Source organism: Halichoerus grypus, chromosome 7 (genome assembly GCF_964656455.1).
Source record: "Halichoerus grypus chromosome 7, mHalGry1.hap1.1, whole genome shotgun sequence".
NCBI classification, from domain to species: domain Eukaryota; kingdom Metazoa; phylum Chordata; class Mammalia; order Carnivora; family Phocidae; genus Halichoerus; species Halichoerus grypus.
The window spans coordinates 16,745,266-16,767,182 of record NC_135718.1 but is presented as its reverse complement, the minus strand read 5'-3'; the positions used below and the strand labels follow the sequence as shown (position 1 = coordinate 16,767,182).

The following is a 21,917-nucleotide window of genomic DNA, read 5'->3' as shown; positions in this document are numbered from 1 at the left end:
GCCCAAGTCCTTGCACTTCAGTTTCCCTCTGGAGAAAGCAAGTTCCTGGCATGGAGGAGGGCTTATCTTATGCTTGCTCTTGGCTAGACCTGCTTTCTCAGCTGCACTGGGTCCATAGCCTCCTGCCCTCTGCCCTGTTCTTGTCTCTCCTCCTCGGTGCTGTCTCCCCCAGGAGCTTTGTTGTCAGAGTCCCTTACGGAGCAGGAGCAGAGAAAGTCCAGGGAACATGGCTCTTTCCGTCGTGCTAGCAACACCTCCACAGAACTGCCACTTGGTGAACACAAGTTGCTTGGACGTGTCCTTGTTACTGTGGCGACTATCAGCCTTGGGGGCAGAATGGAAAGCGGGAGGCTGATAACCCATCACAGCAACATTCGCGGGCACCACCCCAATGCTCCACGACTGAGTGGCTAATCAGTGAAGCACACTGTTGTTTGAGGACTAACTGGCGTTTAACTCTTCCTTTTGACAGATGAGAACAGACAGCCATAATGGAACCCAAACCTTGGAAGAGTCCAGGTACCCAGGGGGTATTCTCTCTGAAGTAAAAAACTTTATTGAAAACGACGAACAATTCTGGTCAAGCTAACCAGGATGCAGAAGACAGTTTTAGTGAGGCTAAGGGGTCGCATTCTGGGACAATGATTCTTTGTACGGAGAGTGTGGTAGGGGCTGTTGGATTCGGTTAATTATTCTGTAAGAGTTCACCTATCCAGAAATTTGACATTTTCTGATTTTCATTAACCAAATGTTCCATCTGTTGCTTGGAGATGGTACTAAAACAAATAATAACTCAGAAAAGACTGAAGAGTATTTCGTAATTTGGTAGGAAATTCTCACTGAGAAACCGCCTAAATTGTTATTAGAGAGGTAGCTCGAGTTATATTATTCAAAGGTCCTTGTTCACGTTGACATAGTTCATTGCAGGTGGGTAGTTAGGAAAGCAGAGGGTAGGATGAAATAATTTAGAAAGCAAATTATCCAATTCAATTTAAAAATAGTTTTGAATATCTATTCAAAGCACCTATGATTAGTAAAGTCACAGTGCTTCTATATTGCAGAGAATATACAGATTGAGTTAGAGAATCATTGCTCTCCGTGAGTTTATAAATTTTGTTGGGAAGTTAAGTGAAACACATGTGAGTAGCTGTATTGAGAAGCTAAGATAAGCACAAATAATCAGGGTATGATAGAAATCAGAAGTGCGAAATGTTTTGGGAACCTAGGGAAGAGCATACAAGTAGTTGTGGGAATCCAGAGAGATTTTATGAGAAGGCATCTAAGCTGGACCCGAAAAGATGTGTAGGGCTTTCAAAGAGATCGGAAAAGAGCACGTCTCAGCAGAGAGGGATGGCCTGAGCAAAAGCAATCCGTGGGTTAGAGGCAGGGGTGTCAGAGAACAATGCATGTAGAAAGTAGGGGAGAGTAGAGGATGAGGCCCTGGCACTCTGCTGTGCCAGGTCTTGACCTCACATGACCCGGAATCCTTGAAGGCTTTTGAGCAAGAGAAAGGGGTCATTAGATTTGCATTTTAGGCTGGTCATATTTTTTTGAAATAGCTCTGTGAGGTGCAAATGACATACAATAAACTGCACATATTTAAAGTGTACAGTCTGCTAAGTTTTGGTATGTGGATATGCCTGGGAAACCATCACCACAATCAAGATAATGAACATACGCATCACTCCCAAAAGTTTTCTGTTATTGATTTCCAATTTGATTCCATTAGGTTCTGAAAATATAACTTTGTAAACCTTGGATCCTTTCAAATGTATTGAGACTGGTTTTATGGCCCAGAACATGTTGGGTTCATGTTGCATGTGTCCTTGAGAAGTGTGTTCATTCTGCTCTTGTTGAGTGTTCTATAAATGTCAATCAGGTCGAGTTTGTTGATAGTGTTGTCCAAGTCCACTATATCTTTATGATTTTCTGCCTATTTTTTCTATCAGTTATGGAGAGAGGGGGATTGAAATCCCTGACCATAATTATGGATTTGTCTATTTCTCTGTGCTGTTCTATCAGTTTTTGCTTCATGTATGTTGAAGCTCTGTTATTAGGTACATAAATGTGTAGGATTGTTATGTCCTCTCGATTAATTGACCCCTTTATCATTATAAAAAGACCTTTATCCCTGGTAATATTTTTTTGCTTTAATTTTAATTATTTTTTGCTTTAATATAGCCAGCCCAGCTTTCTTTGGACTGTTGTTGGCATAGTATGTCCTTTGTCTGACCTTTTATTTATAACCTATTTGTGCCTTTGTATTTGAAATACGTTTCTTGTAAGTATCATAGAGTTGGGTCTTGCTTTTTTGTCCAATCTGACTAATCTCTGTCTTTTAATTGGTTTAAGACAATTTATACTTAATGTGATTATTGATATGATCAGGTTTGAGTCTATCACAGTGTTGTTTTCTATTTATCTCATTTTTTCTTTGTTCACCTTTTCCCTCGTTTTCATCCTTTCTTGAATTAATTGAGTACTTCTATGATACTATTTATCTCCTTTCTTGGCTTATTAATTATAACTGTTTGTTTTGTTATTTTAGTGGTTCCCTTAGGGCTAATAGTATATATCTTTAACATATCACAGTCTATCTTATTACAAGTGATATTATACCAATTCACATATTATAGAAGAATTTTACAAAAGTGTACTTCTATTTTCCCCTCCTGGCCTTCATGCATTTTACTTATTGAAATTGTATTTTTCTTACACATATGCTATAATCCACACAACATATTGTTAGTATTTTTGTTTGAACAATCAATTGAAGTTTTAAATGTTTTAAATAGTATTAAAACAACTCAAATAAACATTTACCCTTGCAGTTACCATTCAGTGTTCTTCCTTCATTTATATAAATTCAGATTTCCAGGGGCACCTGGGTGGCTCAATCAGTTAAACATCTGCCTTCAGCTTGGGTCATGATCCTGGGGTCCTGGGATTGAGCCCCACATTGGGCTCCCTGCTCAGTAGGGAGTCTGCTTCTCCCTCTCCCCACCCCCTGCTCATGCTCTCTCTATCTCTCTCTCTCAAATAAATAAATAAAATCATAAAATAAAATAAAAAACAATCATTACCAAAAAAAATATTCAGATTTCCACTGGTATCATTTTTTTTCCAGCCAGAGGACTTCCTTTAATGTTTCTTGTAATGCAGGCCTCCTGTTGATGAATGCCTTTAGCTTTTGTATGTCTGAAAAATGTCTTGAAATTGCCTTTATTTTTGAAAGATATTTTTGCTGCATTTAGAATTCTAGAATGACTGTTTTTCTTTCAGTACTTTTAAATATGTTGCTCCACTGGTTTTTTGCTTGCATTGTTTCTGATGAGAAATCTAATGTCTTACGTATGTTTTTTTTTTTTTCCTTCCTCATACATATTCCAAACACCACCCCCACACACACACAGGCTGATTTTAAGGTTTTTTCCTTTATCACCGGTTTTGAGCAATTTGATTACGATGCGTTTTAGTGTAGTTTTCTTCACGTACCTTGTGTTTGGGGTTCCTGACCTACTTGGATCTGTGGGTTTATAATTTTCTTTAAATTTATAAACTTTTCAGCTTAATTTCTTCAGATGTTTTTCTGTCTACCTTCCCCACTTAGGGATTTCATTACTTGTCTAGTAGGCCACTTGAAATTATCCCATGGTGCACTGGTGCTCTTTTACTGTTTTTTTATTCTTTTTTCACTCTGCATTTATGTTGATAGTCCCTATTACTTTGTCTTCACGTGCACTAAATCTGCTGTTAATGCTATCTACCCTGTGTTTTTGTCTGTCTGTTGCTGAGACATTGTAGTTTTCACCTTTAGACATTCACTTTGGATCTTTTTTATATCATCCATATCGCTACCTAATTTCTTCAGTCTATAAAATACAGTTATAGTAACTGTTTTTATGGCTTTCTCTGCTCATTTGAACATCTGTGTCAGTTCTAGGCCCATTTCAATAACTTATCTTCCTAATTATGGGCCATGTTTTTCCTGCCTCTTTGTATGTTTGGTAGTTTTTGATTGGTTACTGGACATTGAAAATTTGACCTTGTTGGGTGCTGCATATTTTTGTATTTCTACAAATCTTGAGCTTTGGTCTGGGATGCAATTAAGTTTTTTGGAAACAATTTGATCCTTTTAAGACTTTCTCCTATGATGTGTTAGGTGGATCTGGAGCAGGCCCTGGCCCAGAGATAATTATCCCTCACTACTGAGGCAAGACCTCTCTGAGTACCCTACCCAATGTCTTACCAGTCTTACCAGTCTGGCCGGAGGGAACAGGTAATTCTTCTGGTTCTGTATGAGTACCAGACATTGTTCCCTCTAATATTTTCTAATGGTTCTTTCTCTGGCCTTGGGTAGTTTCCTCACACTGATATACTGATTAAGACTCTTGAATACTTAAGAAGAACCTTATGCATGTTTCTGTGATTCTTTCTGTATGCAGCTCTTTCTTCTCTAGCACTCTATCCTGTGAACTGTAGTGCCTTGATCTCCCTGAACTCTTAGCTCTGTCTCCTCAACTCAGGAACCCACCTGGTTCCACCTCAGTTCCCCTTTCCGGTGCTATAGCCTGGAATCTCTCTCAAGGGAATTGTAGGGCCCACCTTGATTGTTTCCTGTCTCTTAGGGATCAGCGACTTTAGTTCCCCAAGCTCAGTGTCTTGAAAACCACTATTTTATATATTCTGTCTGGTAAGCCTAGTCCCTGTTATTCTGTCTTTGACCAAAGTGCTAGATCAGTCAGAGTTGGCGTTTAGTCTCAGGGGTATGTCAAGGATGGATTTGAAGATGTCAAGACTGGAATTAGGGAGTCAAACTGGACAGCTACTGAAACAATACAGTGAAAAACATATAAAGGTCTCGAATTCACATGACTTGAAACATACTGAAACGTTTGAAGGTCTTGAAGGCAGTGTGGGTAAGAACAGAGAAATAGGGATGGATCCCAGAAGTATTCGGGAAGTGAAAATAGGCATGATTTAGTCATTGACTGGCCATAAGGCTGATGGAAGGGTGAGAGTTAAGGTGATTCCTCAGCATCAGTTCTGGAGAAAACAGTGCCATTGCCATGATCAACAAACACTGTCAGTTTTTGTGCCCTGGATCTGGTAGTCAGTGTGAATACTGGGGACACCCTGGGAATGCCCAAACTGGGCAACGTCTTCACAGATATTTACTTTACTTTAAGATTCTGTTAACTGTAGGGGCACCTGGGTGGCTCAGTCGGTTGAGCATCTGACTCTTGATTTCAGTTCTGGTCATGATCTCAGGGTCATGAGATTGAGTCCTGTGTCTGGCTCCATGCTGGGTGTGGGCCCTGCTTGAGATTCTCTCTCCCTCTCCCCCTCCCCCACCTTAAAAAAAAAGATTCTGCTAATTGTATACAATGTTAGCAGAGACTTCTAAGACCAAATTTTCATAAAATATCTATGTCTGTTGAACCCTCTAAATTTAATACCAAAAAAGAGCACCAATGTTATAGGCAGATGAGAGACTGGTTTATTCTGCAAATGATAAAGGCTAAAATTTCCTCTATTATTAATAATACCTACTCTTCAGTGAGCCTTACTGTGTGCCAGGCCCAGTCCTGAGAGGTTTCCGTGCATTAACTCCTTCAGTCCTCACCACAAATCTGTAAGATCTGTGCTATTGTCTCCATTTTATGATGAGGAAACAGGGAGACTTAGTGACCCAAGGTGCACTATAAATACTTGTTCAGTAAATAAATTTGTGACTTTTGTCCAAGGCCATGCGATGGTTTTAAAAAGAGGAGCTAATGGCAATATTGTTTCCTTCTGTTTTTTTTTTTTCCTTTTCCTGTGTGTGTGTGTGTGTGTGTGTGTGTGTGAAGGGATGAATGGTGGGGAGCAGGCTGATTTGCTGCAGAGGGAGGAGAAGGAGGCAAGGTGAGGACAGCTGCCTAAGAATTACTAGATTCTAGTAATTACTAGATTCTAGTAAGAAGCTAAAAAAGCACCTGGCTGGCTCGGTTGGAAGAGCATGTGACTCTTGATCCCAGGGTCATGAGTTTAAGTTGGATGTAGAGATTACTTAAATAAATAAACTTAAAAAAAAATGTTAAAAAGGGGGCGCCTGGGTGGTTCAGTCGGTTAAGCGTCTGCCTTCAGCTCAGTCATGATCACAGGGTCCTGGGATGGAGTCCTTGCTGGGCTCCCTGCTCAGCAGGGGGTCTACTTCTCCCTCTGCCCCTCCCCCTGCTCATGCTCCCGCTCCCTCTCACTCTCTCTCTCAAATGAATAAATCTTAAAAAAAAAACTATTCTAAAAAAATGTTTAAAAAAAAGAATCACTAGATAGGCTGTAGCAAAATGTCCCCATCAGCTGTGCTACCTAATCCTCATTCTGTTTCCACTTAATAAAAAAGCTCTAACTCTTTAGTAAAGGCTGCCTTTTATAAAACCATGGACCAACTAGAACTAACAGACTGGATGTGAAAGCAAAACCAAGCTCTTATTTTTTTTAAATAAATTTTATTTTAACAACATTGCATTTTTCTAGATAATTGAAAGTAGTGCAGATTTCTTGAAGACATTTTTGAAAATACAGAAAAAAAAGCCCCTATAAATTTCAATATTTACTGAGAAGCAGTTAACATTTTGGAAAACTTGTGATTTAACCACTCTGCCACCTCATTTTCAATAGCAGGTGGTTTTGCTTTTGTTGGTTAAGCCAAGGCAAGGCAGAATTATCCTGCTCCTCTGGCTGGTTCTTCAGTGAGAGTAGAGACAAACCTTTGCTCACATCTAGCAGGCCAGCAACGTGGCCCCAGATGCTAGAGCTAGACATTAAGGGGCTTCTACATGTCATCTGAAGGAAGGTCCTGACTGTGGACGAAATAAGAACACTCTTGGTCCTTCGGCTTCTTTGTTTTCCTGGCCTGTTATAGATGTTCTTTCCCATAACTGAATAATTTGAAGACCTTTCCAGAGGTAAATAGTGTTTTCCAATTGAAGCAGTTCTTTTCCAAACTTTACAGGGAACAAGCTGAATCTGTTCACTTTCTTTTATTAGGCAAACAATTTACATTTTATTATGAAAATGAAGTCTGCAAACAAGATTACTTTATTAAATCACCACCTCCTCAGCTTTTCTTCTCTGCTGTAAGTATTCACCATGATTTAACAGGCCTCCCACCAGGCTTATGAACATTTTTAAAATCCTTTCTCTTCCTCTGAGATTTAACTAAGATGAAAAATGTTTTCATTTTTCAGTCTTCTTGGAAAAAGCGGTTTTTCATTCTTTCAAAGAGTGGGGAAAGGAGCCTTCGTCTTTCCTATTACAAAGACCAACATCGTCGAGGGTCCATTGAAATTGACCGGTGTGTATCCAGTTGAGAAAACGTTTATAGCAGCAAGTATTAACAAGGTGCATGCAAATCAAAATTTAAATCATTGACTGAAAGAACCAAAGACTTCACACTCAACAATATTTGTTGCTGAAAAGAAGCTAAAATGAGGAACATTTTTGAGTAAAAACATAGCTAAATACTTATTTTGTATTGTATACTATAGTTCATAAATTATTAATTAATAAGCATCTAGTTACAAAAGATTTTGATTCACTTAACTTATGGATGAGGGCAGATAAAATCATCATTTCATGAAGCCAAGATGGATTTTTTTTTAAGATTTTATTTATCGGGCACCTGGGTAGCTCAGTTGGTTAAGCGACTGCCTTCGCTCAGGTCATGATCCTGGAGTCCCAGGATTGAGTCCCGCATCGGGCTCCCTGCTGAGCAGGGAGTCTGCTTCTCCCTCTGACCCTCCTCCCTCTCATGCTCTCTGTCTCTCATTCTCTCTCTCTCAGATAAATAAATAAAATCTTTAAAAAAAAAAAAGATTTTATTTATTTATTTGACAGAGAGAGATAGCGAGACCAGGAACACAAGCAGGGGGAGTGGGAGAGGGAGAAGCAGGCTTCCCGCCAAACAGGGAATCAGATGCAGGGCTCGATCCCAGGACACCAGGATCGTGACCTGAGCCGAAGGCAGATGCTTAACAACTGAGCCACCCAGGCGCCCCAAACCCAAGATGGATTTTTTAAAAGTATTTAGATTGGCTTTTTTTGTCTTCTCTTTAAGAAATTACGTACAAAAAAGAAAATTAGAAAACACGATACTTTGTAGAACAAAGACTCCAACTGAAAAAAGAATTTTTGAATTAAGTTTGAGGCTGAACAAAGTATTTTCAATCAGTGTTGAACCAGATCTAAACTTATTTCCTAAAATTATCGGACAGTTTCCAAAATATTGATCAAGCAGATCTAAATTTTATTCAATTTGAATCTTAATATGAAACACTAGTCTTCGTGTTTGAATCTGTTTAATACTTTTTGTCTGTATCTGACAGAAATTCCAGTGTAGAAGTTGGCATAAGTGGCCATGAAAAAATGCAGTCCGTACATAAGATGTTTAAATGCCACCCTGATGAGGTGATGTCCATCCGAACCACTAACAGAGAATACTTCCTCATTGGCCAGGACAGGTAAGTCGCAAGACAGCACAGAATGTTTCCCATGTGCGCAATAAAAAATAGACACACAGACAAATAAAACATTTTAAACCAATAAACAACATACTTTGAACAGAAGCCCATGGCCACACCCTTCAAGACCATCTTGATAGTCTTCCTTATTTGTGAAAATATCTTGAAAAATCCCAGTATTCGTTTCCTAGGGCGGCCATACCAAAGTACCCCAAGCTGGGTGTCTTAGAACAACAGAGATGTATTATCTCACTTTTCTGGAGGCTAGGTATCTGAAATCAGGGTATCCCAAGGCCATGCTCCCTCTGAAGTCCTAGGGAAGGTCTGTTCCAGGTCTCTCTCCTAGCTTCTGGTAGTTCCTGGGCTTGTGGCGGCAGAATTATAAGGTTCACACAGCATTCTCCCTGGGTACGTGTCTCTGCATCCAAACTTTTTATAAGGACACTTGTTTTATTGGATTAGGTGGCCAGTATGATGTCATCTGAACTAAGTACATCTACAAAAACCCAGCCCAATTTCCAAGTAAGGTCACATCCTGAGGTACTGGGGGTTGGGCCTTCAACATCCAAATTTTGAGGGGACGCAATTCAACCCATAACCCTATCACCATCACCCCAGATGCATTTCATGTAAAAGGACCCAATACACAGGGATGCCTGGGTGGCTCAGTCGGTTCAGCACCTGACTCTTAATTTCGGGTCAGGTCGTGATCTCATGGGTTGTGGGAACGAGCTCCCTGCTCAGTGGGGAGTCTGCTTGTCTCCCTCTCCCTCTGCCTCCCCCCCAGCTCTCTCCCTCTCTTAAATAAACAAATAAATCTTAAAAAAATAACCAATTCACAAACATCTGTACAAGCTACCTATGTTAGGGAGGGGCAACGCTCATCCCTGAGGGGGGTCTTCAGTTCTTAAGAGGGGCTCCTGGTGCTAGCAAAGTGCCTAATGGATCCTTTATAGATGATTATCTGCTTGGCAGAGAGGCCAAGGTCAGGGGAGGGAGCTGTGAGAGGAGGCAGCGAATGCTAACGCCAAAGTATGAAGAACCTTGATCTGTTGCAGAGGAAACCCAAGGCAAAAAGCTTTCTTTTTACATTGTCATGAAAAGTCAATAGAAAAGATGTGATTTATATAAATTCATTGAAACCCATTCTTCATAAACACATGCCTTCCCCCAAGGGGTGGCATACCTGGATAGCTCCACAAAAGTGGTGCTGACAGGTTAAGGGGCTCACTTAAGAACACAAAAGAAATCAGTGTCAAAGCCAAGAGCTCCAAACCCTATGATTATTACTGTTATTTTCCAGTGTTCTTCCCATTTCCCTGAGCTCTCCTCACGGAGGTGGCGTGAAGATTAATTCTAGTGTGCAAGTGTGGAGGTGGTGAGGAGCCAGTGGGTCATTTAAGCAACTTCGGAAAAAAAAAAATCTTTATTTCCCTGGTACCTGCTCCCACTGCCTGTTCCAACCTTAATAAAAGAACCCTTCCCTTGTTCAAAAGGAGTACAGGTGCTATTGTGGCCACGCACCAGCTGCCAGTTTATTCCTATCAACAGGGAGAAAATTAAAGACTGGGTCGGCTTCGTGTCATCATTCTGCCGCCATGGAGAGCCAGCACGCCACAATCCAGAGGTGACTCTACATCACTCATAAAATAACAGGGGCACGCGAGCACACCCTCTTCAATGAGGAAACAATGCTAGCTTTTTCTCTTCCTCCTTAGCAACTGGCACTAATCCGAGGAATAAATAAGTGAGAATGTACATCCTTGTTATTTCTATGATTAACAATAGGAAAAAATAGTGTTGTGTTTTGCAAGACACCCAAAATGCAGACACTTCAAATCTTCATTACTGGGGTCAGAGGGCTGTGGCATTTTTTCAAGAGTAGCCGAAACTAGAGTATTTTCCATCATTGTTAACGCAAGGTGCATAAAACGGCTACCTTTTGAATGACGTCTAGGGTGGTTTCTATAAAAATGCTTCTCCTATCTCTTGCATTTTCAATGTAATACCTCTTTAATGTAAAGGCTAGTAGCTTTAAGTTTGTCATTTACTTCCCAAGAACCTTCGCTAATTTACACAAGTCCTTTCTTAGGGCAGACCTTTATAAATGAAACTCAGTCTCCAGGTATTGTTCTGACATGTTTTCTAAGTTGTTCGATGCTGACAAAGAAAGCAGAGGCCAAGGAGGAGGGAAAGCGAGGTGTGTCTATGAGTAGATTCAAATGATTAGAGCCAAGGGGCGGGGTGCAGAGGGGTACAGCCTTGAAAAGATGGGTGGAGGGAAACTCAGGACCTCTGAAGGCCAGGCGGAGAGTCCTCAAGGGTTTGGAAACAGATGAGAGGCACAATTACATCGATTACATTGTGTCTTAGTGAGAGAAGGCTGGCTGGGGGTACAAATGTTCGTGGTAAAAGACTGGAGGCAGGAAGCCCAGCCACGAATCTGTTGTTTAATTCTAGGTAAGAGATCAATCGTGCCCTGATTGCAATATTCCTTTTCCATAAGCAGGAGAAATTCTCATTGGGTGGTAAAAGGCCCTCTTCAGACCCCAGCCCTCTCCTTGGTCCTCCCAGCACATCAGAGGCTGTCGGCCCCACCACGCCAAGAAACAGTCTTCCAGACATGGTAATCAGACTTACGTCTCTCTCTCAGGACGCCTTGCCTGGGGGTCAGCTGGTGCTTCAAAAGTCTTACCAATGTATCCGACACCTTCATCTAGGCCTAACCCACATAAGAATGATTCTTAGTCCTAGTGTTGATCTTAGGTTTAGTCTGTTTCTTATACCACAATGAGCCTTACTGCTTGCCCTGCCTACCTCGAAAGGTGTTCATTCATTCTGGGTGCTCCTCGCCCTGCATCCGGGTATGTGGGGTGGAGACCCCTCCAGCTAACTAAAAGCCTGGCTGCCAACCTTGTCCTCCCTTTCACACAGAGGGCACAGAGTACCTCTGTAAAAAGATTCCTGAAACACCACTTGGTTTTCTGCCATTCCATCTATACAGATTCTGAGGTAAAATCAAGGTTCTTATTAATAAATTTCCTTCATTTACCCAGATCAGTCTTGTTTCCCTGTGTGTGTGTGTGTGTGTGTGTGTGTGTATGATTCCATCTTTCTTTCTAATGAAATCCATTTGAGGAAAAAAATACATCTGGCCCTTGAAAGTGATTTGTGATTATACTCTCTGGCTCTCTCAGATTTGCAGTCTTCCCAAGTTTGGATAAGTGGGCTGAGTAGTTGTTTGTTTGGCTTTTTCTTCTGCCATGGATACCATTTTGTCCTTTAGAGATGTAACCATTGACTTTCCCTACTCCCTGGGTACCAAGCACATCTTAATATGGCATAACCTCCTGTTTTATCTAGTTGGGAGCTCTCCAACTATTTTAAAAGCTTTTCTATAGCAGATCAAATTCACAAAGGCCAAACACCTCATTTGGTATTTGTAGGAAATGGGTTGCAAAAGATAACTCTTTGCAGTAAATACCTCTTGTTTTTCACTCACGATACGCCTTCTCCCTAAAGATAACATTGCTGGTCGTCTTGCCTTTTCACACGCTGTATTCCAATTCAGTTAAGAGTACCATCTGCCTTGTTGGGGTTTGTTGTTGTCGAAATTAAGTGGAAAGCCTTCTTCATCCCCAGCTCAGCATGGTCTGGCTTCATGATCTTGGTGCTAGAGAAATGGACACAGTTGAAAGGATTATGCTTTTTAAAATCATTTTCCTTCAAGGACTTCTTAGAACACATTCAAGATCTTTTCAAAACCCCCTGCTCTCAGGCATTGTTCTTAGAAGAATTAAGTTGTGCTTATAGCAATTTTCCTGCCATGCAAAGCAGCTACTTTAGTAGAGTATCTTATATCTACCGGGGAGGGAAGGCAGCAATAGGTTGAACCTACATTACCTTGAAGACTGTAATTCATACTATCACATGATCAACATTAGCAAATTGCATTGCTATGGAAACAACAGAAGTATGTGAGCAGAACACAAAAGAAGAATATTGAGCAGGAAGAGGAAAGGTGTGGTGCCTTGACCGTGGGCTAATTACCTTCTCAGATGGCACTGGCTGAAAACTAGTAGGTGGGGATGGGGGCCTCTGTGGCAGAGCTTAGTGCCTCAGAATACTACCCCCCACCCCCGCCAGAGTGAACCGCTTGTTCTGAGTTACAGATCCCAATGGTAGAGAAAAATCTGAAAGATGGGCTTATATTTTTACATCATCAAGGTGACCCAGACACAACAGGCAAGTCCAAGTTGTGTGGGCTTCTTCATGTAACCTTGGAAGATCCTCTGATCTTCTCAACCCAATTAATCTATTATGGCTTTTCCAGAGAGCATATGGTTTAATTCTGTCCCCTGCAAAAAGAAGAAAGAGAAAGAAAGAAAGCAAGAAGAAAGAAAGAAAGAAAGAAAGAAAGAAAGAAAGAAAGAAAGAAAGAAAGAAAGAAAGAAAAGAATTAATTCTGTCTTCATCTCTTTATTCAGCATTTAATGGAAAAAAATTTTCCAGGACTCAGACAAGCCCATTTACTACATGATTTCTTGTCAGAGACTACTGAAGACACAGAAGAAGAGAGTCATTATGTTAGTCCTCAAAGTATTCTTTTAGAGGTAAGCCCTTCCATCCATTAATCCTTCATTTCTTGTACAAATATTTGCTGGGCCCCGGCTGAGTGCTCTTCCTGAGGTACTAGGCCGGGTTTGGTGGAACAGAGCAATGAATCAGGCGCAGGTGATGTGCTCACAGAGTAGACACTTGAATAAGAGGTGCCACGATACCAGACAGAAAGGGTTCCGTGCTGAGGAGAGATGCTTACAAAATGCATGGAGCGCATGAGGGAAGGAAGGCAGGGGAGGTAATTCCCAGAGAGAAGACCAGCTAAAACGAAGCTAGTAAGGCTGATAGAATGAAGCTAAAAGGCCATTGAAAAAGGACTCCCCCCTCCAAATTCAGTACAAAACTGTGCAGGAGAAGTTCAAAGAAGGAGGAGATGGGCGAAGGCTGAGGTGGTCAGAGGGGGCTGTGGGACCTTGCAAAGCCTGAACACAGCTTCATCAGGCCAGAGGGCAAAGGGGTACTCCAGGTGAAGCAAGGGCCATGAAAGCTGGCTCTGGAAGACCACCATTCATAGGGGAGAAGCAGAAAGACTGGCTTGACTGGAATGAATTTTTCCAATTATGGGTTCATGATTAATCTGTTAGGCAGGCAGCTAAAAGCCCTCAGGGTTTTTGAGCAACCATTCCCCCAAATGACTTAGTTGTGAGGGGCTAGTGGAGAGCCTCCTGGGGGACAATATTTTCTAGGACCTTTGCAGCCCTTTGCAGCCACTTGGTTAGCCTGTGAGCAGAGTAGCCTGAGGACAGCTCTGTGTTGTGTGGGAGTCTGACCCAGCCAGGTGACATGATTCTCAAGTAGCACCAGTTGGGAAAAAGTTCATATCATTAAGTGCCTAGTGATGAAACAAAAATAAATAGCAATTTAGTCCAATAAAACACCGTATTGGGAGCATGGGGGAATCCAGGAGGTGAAAACAGACTTTGAGTCAGAGAAGCTTTACTGGTTCAGTCTCCTAGAATGAGCACCACTATTCATCCAGTGGTGGATGTACTTACTATTTCAGGGCCCAGAACCATCATGGAAGGGGTAAAGAGGCACCTGGCTATTGGTAGACTTGCATTCTTATGTCTATTCCTCTTGTCTATAGTTGGATACTTTTGTTGCTTCCAATGATTCTGGTGAATCTGCTGAAGCTGATAGTCCAGACCAGTTCTCCGAGGGAACTGAGAATCACTACATGTCAATGAAATCCTGGTATGTAAAATTGCCATGTTCTTAAAATTGATTTTTAACTAATGCACTTTTATAGAACAATTACTGTTGATATATTAATTCAAAAGTATTACCATAGACCAAGTTCACCATATTATTCCAGTAATCTCAAAACAAGAAGAAGTGAGAATGATTTCTCTACCCCTTGAAAACCATTTAGTGACCGCCTCAGACCCTATTCTGTCTCCTGGGGAACGGATTTTCTATTCTGAATTTATGTCTCACACTCTCCCTTCTGTGTTCCAAGTCCTCCCAATGTAAAGAATTATTTTGACGCCATTTCCACTTTCAGAAGGAAAGTTTGTCAAATTTGATTCTAAGTGTGATTCTGAGGGTGGGGCATACTTGAAGACCTTGTTAGTTTTCGCATGGCTCCTAGCTACTGAAATCTGATTCATATACCATAGAAAGTTATAAATAGATTTGCTGAAAAAGGGTTTTATATTAATTTCTTATACCATAGTTTTTTCGGAGAGACATCCCACAAGACTGCTGATAGCGAAGAGGAATCCCAGGGCCTTCCAGAGAGCCAGAATAGTGGGCTTCACTTGCAAGAACAAGATTCACGAAGTGACTCTTGTCTTCCACCTGCCAATATGGAAGCACAGACCATGAATGACAAAAAGCAGTCGGCCTCACTTACTGTTGTGCAATTATCTATACTACTCAAGTAAAGTTCTAATTTCTAAACCTCTGTGGGCCCTTAGAGCAAGGCAGCCTTCCCTTTTTACTTAGAATTCAAATTTTAAAGTAGTTCCTAAAAATCTCCAAGTCAGCCAACATTTTGACCAGCTTCCCCTTCTCACTGATGTGGTAGCCAAAGACAGTGAGTAACCGAGCTGGAAGCAAAGTGGTCCCCTGGGCTCTGGGTAGCATTTTCAAATATTTCTAAAAATTCTCCCTTGGCTAGTGTTTCAGGCCCTGGAACTTTGGATCACGCTGAACTAGGTAGTGTGTCCCCCAATGTCTACAGTTAAAATTATGGGCACACAAGTTGCATGACGTTTGGTTATAGAATAGGAGGGGGACGTTTAGGTTCTAAGTGATGCCAAGATATTTGATGAGATTGTTCTCCATTTTCACTCGTTCCATTGTCATCTTCTATGGGATCATTTCCAGTGGAGAAATGAGCAGATGGATGTGATATATAATCAACTTAGTCCATTTTGTACTTCACTGTCTGCCATCCACTACCACATTCCAAGAGGGGCGGGGAGGGCATCAGTGAGTAACTTAAATTCATATTCTCCAAATTTGGGGGACAATCTTTAACTGGAAAATACCATCTTAGATGTAGGAGGCCAAAGTCTACTCAGGAAGTCCAGTTCAGAGCCAGAGACAGTGGCCTGATGTGACTTTTACAAACATTTTATCTCATAGTAACATCCCTGATGAAGGCCAAGTGGAGAAACTAAATGTGTTCCTTTCTCCTTCCGACATCATCAATTATCTCACTCTCATAGAAGCCGCAGGACGTATATGGTAGGTTGAAGATTTGAGGGTTCTTGATTATAAATGGGGTTGGAAGATAGGGAGACAATAATTTTATCTTGAAACTCTGTATGTGGCAAAACAAAGAGTTTGGACAGTGGTGTTGCTTTTATCACCAAAGGTCTTTGGTTGCGGCAGAAATAAGGGTGTAGCTGTTGGAGCGTCAGCTGGGAGGTGGGTTGCGGATAGGAGGACCCAAAAGTCCAATAAGCAGCAAGTCTCCGATACTTTGAAGGTAAGGAAAAGCAGGAAGGAATAGGTATGGTCCAAGGAAATCATCCCCAATCACTGAGCAATGACTATTGTATAAATGAATGAAGTTCGTGAAGTCAACAAGAATCTAAGGTCTAAAAGAAAAGGTTGGACCAAGGTCAAAGACTTCCAGACACCTCTTGTCAGGGGCAGACACAAGAGAGAGAATTTTCTTAAAGTCAGCACTGTTTATTTGGCTCTGTATCCTTTTAAGAACTTTGCAATTTATTTTGGTGGAAGATTACATTTTTACAAGGGAAGGAAGTCCTTTAAGGTAAAGGGATGACAAGTTCTGTAAGAGGACAGGAAACATAATCTTCCACTTTTCCAAATTTCCTACAATCTTAGAGGTTCAATAAATACTTGACTGAAACTGTAGACTTCTCTGTGCCTGAGTTTGCTCATTCCTCAATTCATTTATTGTTCATTAGATAGTCATTGTATAATCATCATGTGCTCCCTTTCAATAAATACTTATTAATCATCTTCTGTTTACTTGGAGTTGTGTGGCTATGAATTTTTTTTTTTTTTTTTGGAAGGTAGTGCTATACTTCCGGGGTCTCATAGCCTGGTGAAAAAGACAGCCACATAAACAAGCAAATGTAAAATGCATGTGATTTAAATATACAATAAATGGGTGTTCCCACCGTGCAATAGAAGCCCAGGGGCAAGGAGGGTCATTAAAGGAAGGGGAATGTAGGAGGACCGTGTAGAGGGTATGATCAGAGTTGGTTTTGGAAGAAGGGGTGGGGTCCAACAGTAGTGACAGATGAGAGAATATTCCAACAGAAAATGGAGTTTGTCTGCCTCAGATGCAGTGCAACATAGCTGAAGAAGCTGGTGACAGTCATGAGGGAAGGCCAATGTGTCCCGCGAGCACAGTCTCACACTTGTGTTGAATGTTATGTCCCATTGCAGTGTGGCTCAGTGGCAAGGCCCCCCGCGCCTGGGATGCTTATTCTTTCACGGAGATCATCTTTTGGCCGTGAATGACCTGAAGCCCCACGGCCTGGACGAGGCCTCCTTGTTTCTCAGCCGGTCTGTCCAGAAGGAGGTGAGTCTTGCTGACCAGCCCCGGCCAGGAATAAGATCAAGGTCTCCAGTGGAATCTGAACAGTACATGCAAATACATGCAAATAACAGAATGTTGTTTTAGAAGCTTTGCAAAATTGCTTCATATAAAATAGGTATTTGGAGAGGCCCCCGGGGTAGGAGACCGAACATCAGGGTCCAGGACCTCAGACGGAGCATGAGGTGGCGGAAGGAGCGTGCAAGGGAATCACGTTGGCTCAGGGTGTGTTGCATTTTCTTTAGACAATTTGTGCCTCAGCTTTCTCTTCTGCAAAATTGGGGGTAAGGCTAATACTTGTTGGAGAATTAACTGTGATAATATGTGTCACATTCTTACAAATGGGACCGGCCCCCACTAGGCACTCCATAGCGTTTACTGCTTTTGCTTCTCCCACTATTGGCTGGGGAACATTGGCTTGGCCAGGGTCAGCTTTTTTACTCTTCGCACTCCTCATCTCAGAAATTGGCCTCGCCATACCTTCCTCACAGAGTTATTGGAAGAATTAAACAAAACATGTGAGTGTGTATTAATGATGTATGTTTTCAAAGGGCTCTCCACGGCTCCACCTGTGGGTCCCGGCTCGGCAGGGCGAATTCCTTCCCTGGCCTATGTTTATTTCTAACACGCCACATGACCTTGGGAAAATCACTTTCTCTCTGGGCTTCAGCTTTGTCTGTCTACAGTAAGATAGTTGGTTTTCAACCTGTGCTTCTTGAGCCCCCTAAGAGACAGGGACTTGAGGAAGAGGTGACGAAGGGGACAGTATATGAGACTTCAACAAGAATGATCTACATTTATCATTTATCTGCTTCCTACGTTGGCTCTGTTAGCTCTCCCAGAAGAAATATTTCCTTGGCTTAAAATTCCTGAAAACCACTGTGCTAGATGATCTCTCCAATTTCTTCCAGCTCTGAGGGTTTATGATTCTATAGGTCTTATCTCTGCATTACACAGTAACCTCGTTAACAAATGGTGCTATGCATATTCTCTAAATGGCGAAAGCCAGCAAGGATGATGAATTGTCTAAGGGACATAACTAGTTAGTGGCAGGGCAAAGACATTCAGCCATTCATTCACTATTTATTGAACACCTCCTGTATGCTGGATCTTGGGCTAAGTCCTAGAGCTACATACATGGCCTCAGCCCAAGCTTAAGGAGCTCACGTATTATGGATCAAATAGGCATGTTATGTGCTAGTTACAATACAGTGTGTGCCCTAGGATGTGAACAGAGGGCCATGGGAGCAGACAGAAGAAAGGAGTAAATCTGTATGAGGAAGGCCAGAAAGGTGTCTCAGAGAAGGTAGTGTCTGGCTTGGGTTTTGAAAACCGGGTAGGAGTTTGGAGAAGAAGTAGATGTCAGGGGCTCAGACCAACAATCAGGTGACTACAGTATATTTCCTCTGCCAGAATCTTACCCTGGGGCCAAGCGTTCAATATAATCTTCTGAAAGTTACCAAACATTCTGACCCAGAGATCCAGGCATTAGCTCTGAAGCCAAAAATAAAAAAAGGATTTTTGCCCGGGAGCAAATTCAGGACCTCCCCCTGGGCGCTGCTGACTGCGGTGTATCAAGACCGCCCTTCTAGACTGTCCAGTCTCTTGCACGGGAGGGGACAACAGCATTTCTCCTGCGCTGATTCTGCCTGCCCCTTTCTATTGGCTAACAGGGGTGTTTGCCAACATGGTTATCTGGGAGGTCAAAAACTTCTACTTTCCCATTCCCCCCCTGCCCAAATCCTGACTATTGTTTATGTTAAAATGGATGTCCAGTTCTTTTTAAAAATTCAAATAGCTGGTCCCTGGAAGGGAAAAGAATGTTGGAAGAAGGGGGATATGGAACCAAAGGAGGGGCAGCCAAGGGCCCTAATTGTTTTAGAGCATTTGGACGGATCACATCTACTTTCCTTCCTGCTGGGCCGCAGTTGAAAGACAAGGAGGTTGGCTTGGGGATGGGGAAGGGACAGCGAGAGGAGACCGTGTGAGATTTTAAGAAGAGGGGGAGAAGGGGTGTGTGTTAAAAAAAAAAAAAAAAAAGAAGAAGAAGGAGATGCTAGATTACGGGAGAGACACATCAAACTTCAATTTCCCCCTGATCTTGTCCGGGGCTGGTTTTGTATGGTTTCATCTGGATGTTCTAGTTTCAAGAGGCTTATACTTCCTGGTACAACTGGGCCCCTCGGGCCTCATCAGCACTCCCTGCAATCTACCCTAAAGGTTCAGGCTGGTGGCCGCCAGAGAATAAAAATCCACCCTCCACCTGAATATACAAGTCATCCTGACTTCCTCTGGCCCAGATTTTGTGGTTCATCGTAGGGTTTTTCTTCAAAACCAGCTTCAAAGGGTGTTGATGAGGACAGACTGAGAACAAACAACTGTAAGGATAATCTTTAGTCATTTAGTTTCCCTCATACTTGTGTTTTAGAAAATAAAACTCACCATCGGCCGGATCCCAAATTCAGAGAAATTCCATGCTGTCGCCTGTACGTGCTCCTTAAAAGATGAAGGTGTTGTACCTTTTCAACTGGATAGGTCTGGATCAGAGAAGACACTGAAGAGGAGTCCAGCCATTAGAAAGGGTCCGTGTAAAGGAAGTAGAGAGTAACATGCCAGGACCCACTGCAGAGGAGCAAGGATGGGCCCTGGACTCTGCAGGGGCTCTGCCTCTCACCGCTGTGTGTAAGATGAGACCAGTCAGCACAGATCTCTGATTTTCTGCATCTACATCCTAACAGCGGGGATAGCTCCCCTCTCTGGCTATTGCATCAGGGATGTTGCGAGGGCCAAGGGTGATGATGACTATGGAACACAGAGGAAATGGAAGGCCTTATTATCTTAGACTTTGTCCCACACAGCACAGAGATCGGGTAAGTCCCTCATCTAAAATGCACTGTGTTCTATGAGGTCGTGCCCCACACAATCCCTTCTTTGTCAGGGAACATACAGTTGGAAGTAAATGCTCATTCCAGGAAGGCAAGGTTCCCGAGAGATGCGATATCGTATCAGCCCTCCCAAACACCTCCTGCTCCTTGTCATGCCCCCGGTCCAAAATGCTGAGACAGAGCTGCCTCTTGGACTCAATAATTATCTTGTTTTCTCAAGACCCAGTAACTATTCTAGAAGTCGAAGCAGTTTTAGGTCATATAGAGCAAAGATCTGTTTTCTCCACAAGGAATTAAGGCAACGACTTAGCACTTCTAAGTTTGAAAGGTCTTAACTAACTGATACCATAATTCATTGATCCTACAAGGCCAGAAACATCAAATCTTTTTCCATAAACAGGAAAACAGAGGCAGAGAGCAAAAGGACTAATCATATCTGGGAATGGTAGAGCATAAGGAGGCTTCAGAAAATATATCTTACCATGTTGTCATTTTGTGCCAGAAGATATCAAGGCCCCATACGTTTAATACAAACAAAACAGAAACAGACTCATAAATACAGAGAACAAACTGGTGGTTGCCAGAGACGAAGGAGATTAAAAGGTACAAACTTCCAGTTATAAAATAAGGAAGTCTCAGGGATGAAAAGTGCAGCATGGGGAATAAAGTCAATAATACCACAATAACATTGTATCGTGACTACACTTAACTGTGGTGAGCAGAGCATAATGTACAGGATTGTTGAATCACTCTGTTTTCACCTGAAACTAATAGAACACGGTGTGTAAAAAAGTAACAATAGTAATAATATACTTTCTCTGTGGTTCCCAGTTGCATTGCCGTTTAGTGGTAGAACCAAGAATTTAAAACCAGCTCTGAGAAACAGATGTCCTGATCCTCACTTTGTATTTGGACTGAGGTTTGAAAAGACCTTCAGCAGATAGAAGACACATTCAAATACAGATCTGTTATCCAGATTGTCTAAAAATTCTTACCTACTGTTTCTTTTTTTAAGCTGGATGGAAGACTCTGCTTTCTCCCTAGTTTTATTGAAATGTAATTGACATATGGCATTGTATCAGGTCAAGGTATACAACGTAATGATCTGATGTGTGTATGGTCGCCTATGTTTCTACTTCCGGAAATCTGTCCTACAGAAATACTCAACACACAGATTGTTTTGTAATGTTCACTGTAGCATTGTGTAATAAAAAAAAAAAAATTATTCAGGGATTGTTTAATTATGAGGACTTCATGGGATGGGATGCTCTGCAGATGTTAAATGTTCGGTTAAATGTGCAGTCACAGAAAGATGTTTACGATATAGTGAGAATGACAAAAGCAAGTTGCGGGGGGCGCCTGGGTGGCTCAGTCGGTTAAGCGTCTGCCTTTTGGCTCAGGTCACAATCCCAGGGTCCTGGGATCAAGCCCCACGTCAGGTTCCCTGCTCAGCAGGGAGCCTGCTTCTCCCTCTCCCTCTGCCACTCCCCCTGCTTGTGCTCTCTCTCTCTCTCTCTCTCTCAAATAAAGAGATAAAATCTTTAAAAGAAAAAAGCAAGTTGCAGAACAGTAGGCATGACATTGTTATATTCTTACAAAAATAAATTATTGGTACTTATGTATACATATGTGTGTATACAAAATTTCCCCAACCCTAATAAGAGAGAAATGCCTACCTCATCAGGCTGTCATGAGGTTTAAATGGGTGATGTACGGACAGCAGCTAGTACGCTGCCTGATACACAGTGAGCACTCAGTGCTGGTTATGAAGCTGCCGCTTTGACAATGCTGTTTTGTCCAGTAAGAATCATCTCTGAGAAGTAGGAGCAAGAATGAGCATGTCACTTTTATTAAAAAAAAAAATACAAGTGTGGGTGATAAATT

At 41.9% G+C, this 21,917-nt stretch overlaps 1 protein-coding gene across 1 annotated transcript; it reads left to right on the top strand.

The window, feature by feature from the left end:
* Positions 1-491: 491 nt before the first annotated feature.
* Positions 492-19,852, top strand: PLEKHS1 (pleckstrin homology domain containing S1). Its single transcript, XM_036106202.2, has 12 exons — positions 492-519; positions 7,033-7,121; positions 7,233-7,339; positions 8,370-8,504; positions 10,056-10,131; positions 11,014-11,130; positions 12,992-13,117; positions 14,212-14,318; positions 14,800-15,006; positions 15,717-15,818; positions 16,998-17,133; positions 19,577-19,852. Exons 1-12 carry the CDS (start codon positions 492-494, stop codon positions 19,754-19,756), a joined length of 1,410 nt encoding a protein of 469 aa, XP_035962095.2. The 3' UTR covers positions 19,757-19,852.
* Positions 19,853-21,917: the final 2,065 nt, after the last annotated feature.

Excerpts from the sequence above, each read along its gene's own strand:
- PLEKHS1 (XM_036106202.2), top strand. The coding sequence starts at position 492 with ATGGAACCCAAACCTTGGAAGAGTCCAG. Across the intron at positions 8,505-10,055 it reads TTCCTCATTGGCCAGGACAG|GGAGAAAATTAAAGACTGGG; the intron begins GTAAGTCGCAAG and ends TCCTATCAACAG. Across the intron at positions 15,819-16,997 it reads GAAGCCGCAGGACGTATATG|TGTGGCTCAGTGGCAAGGCC; the intron begins GTAGGTTGAAGA and ends GTCCCATTGCAG.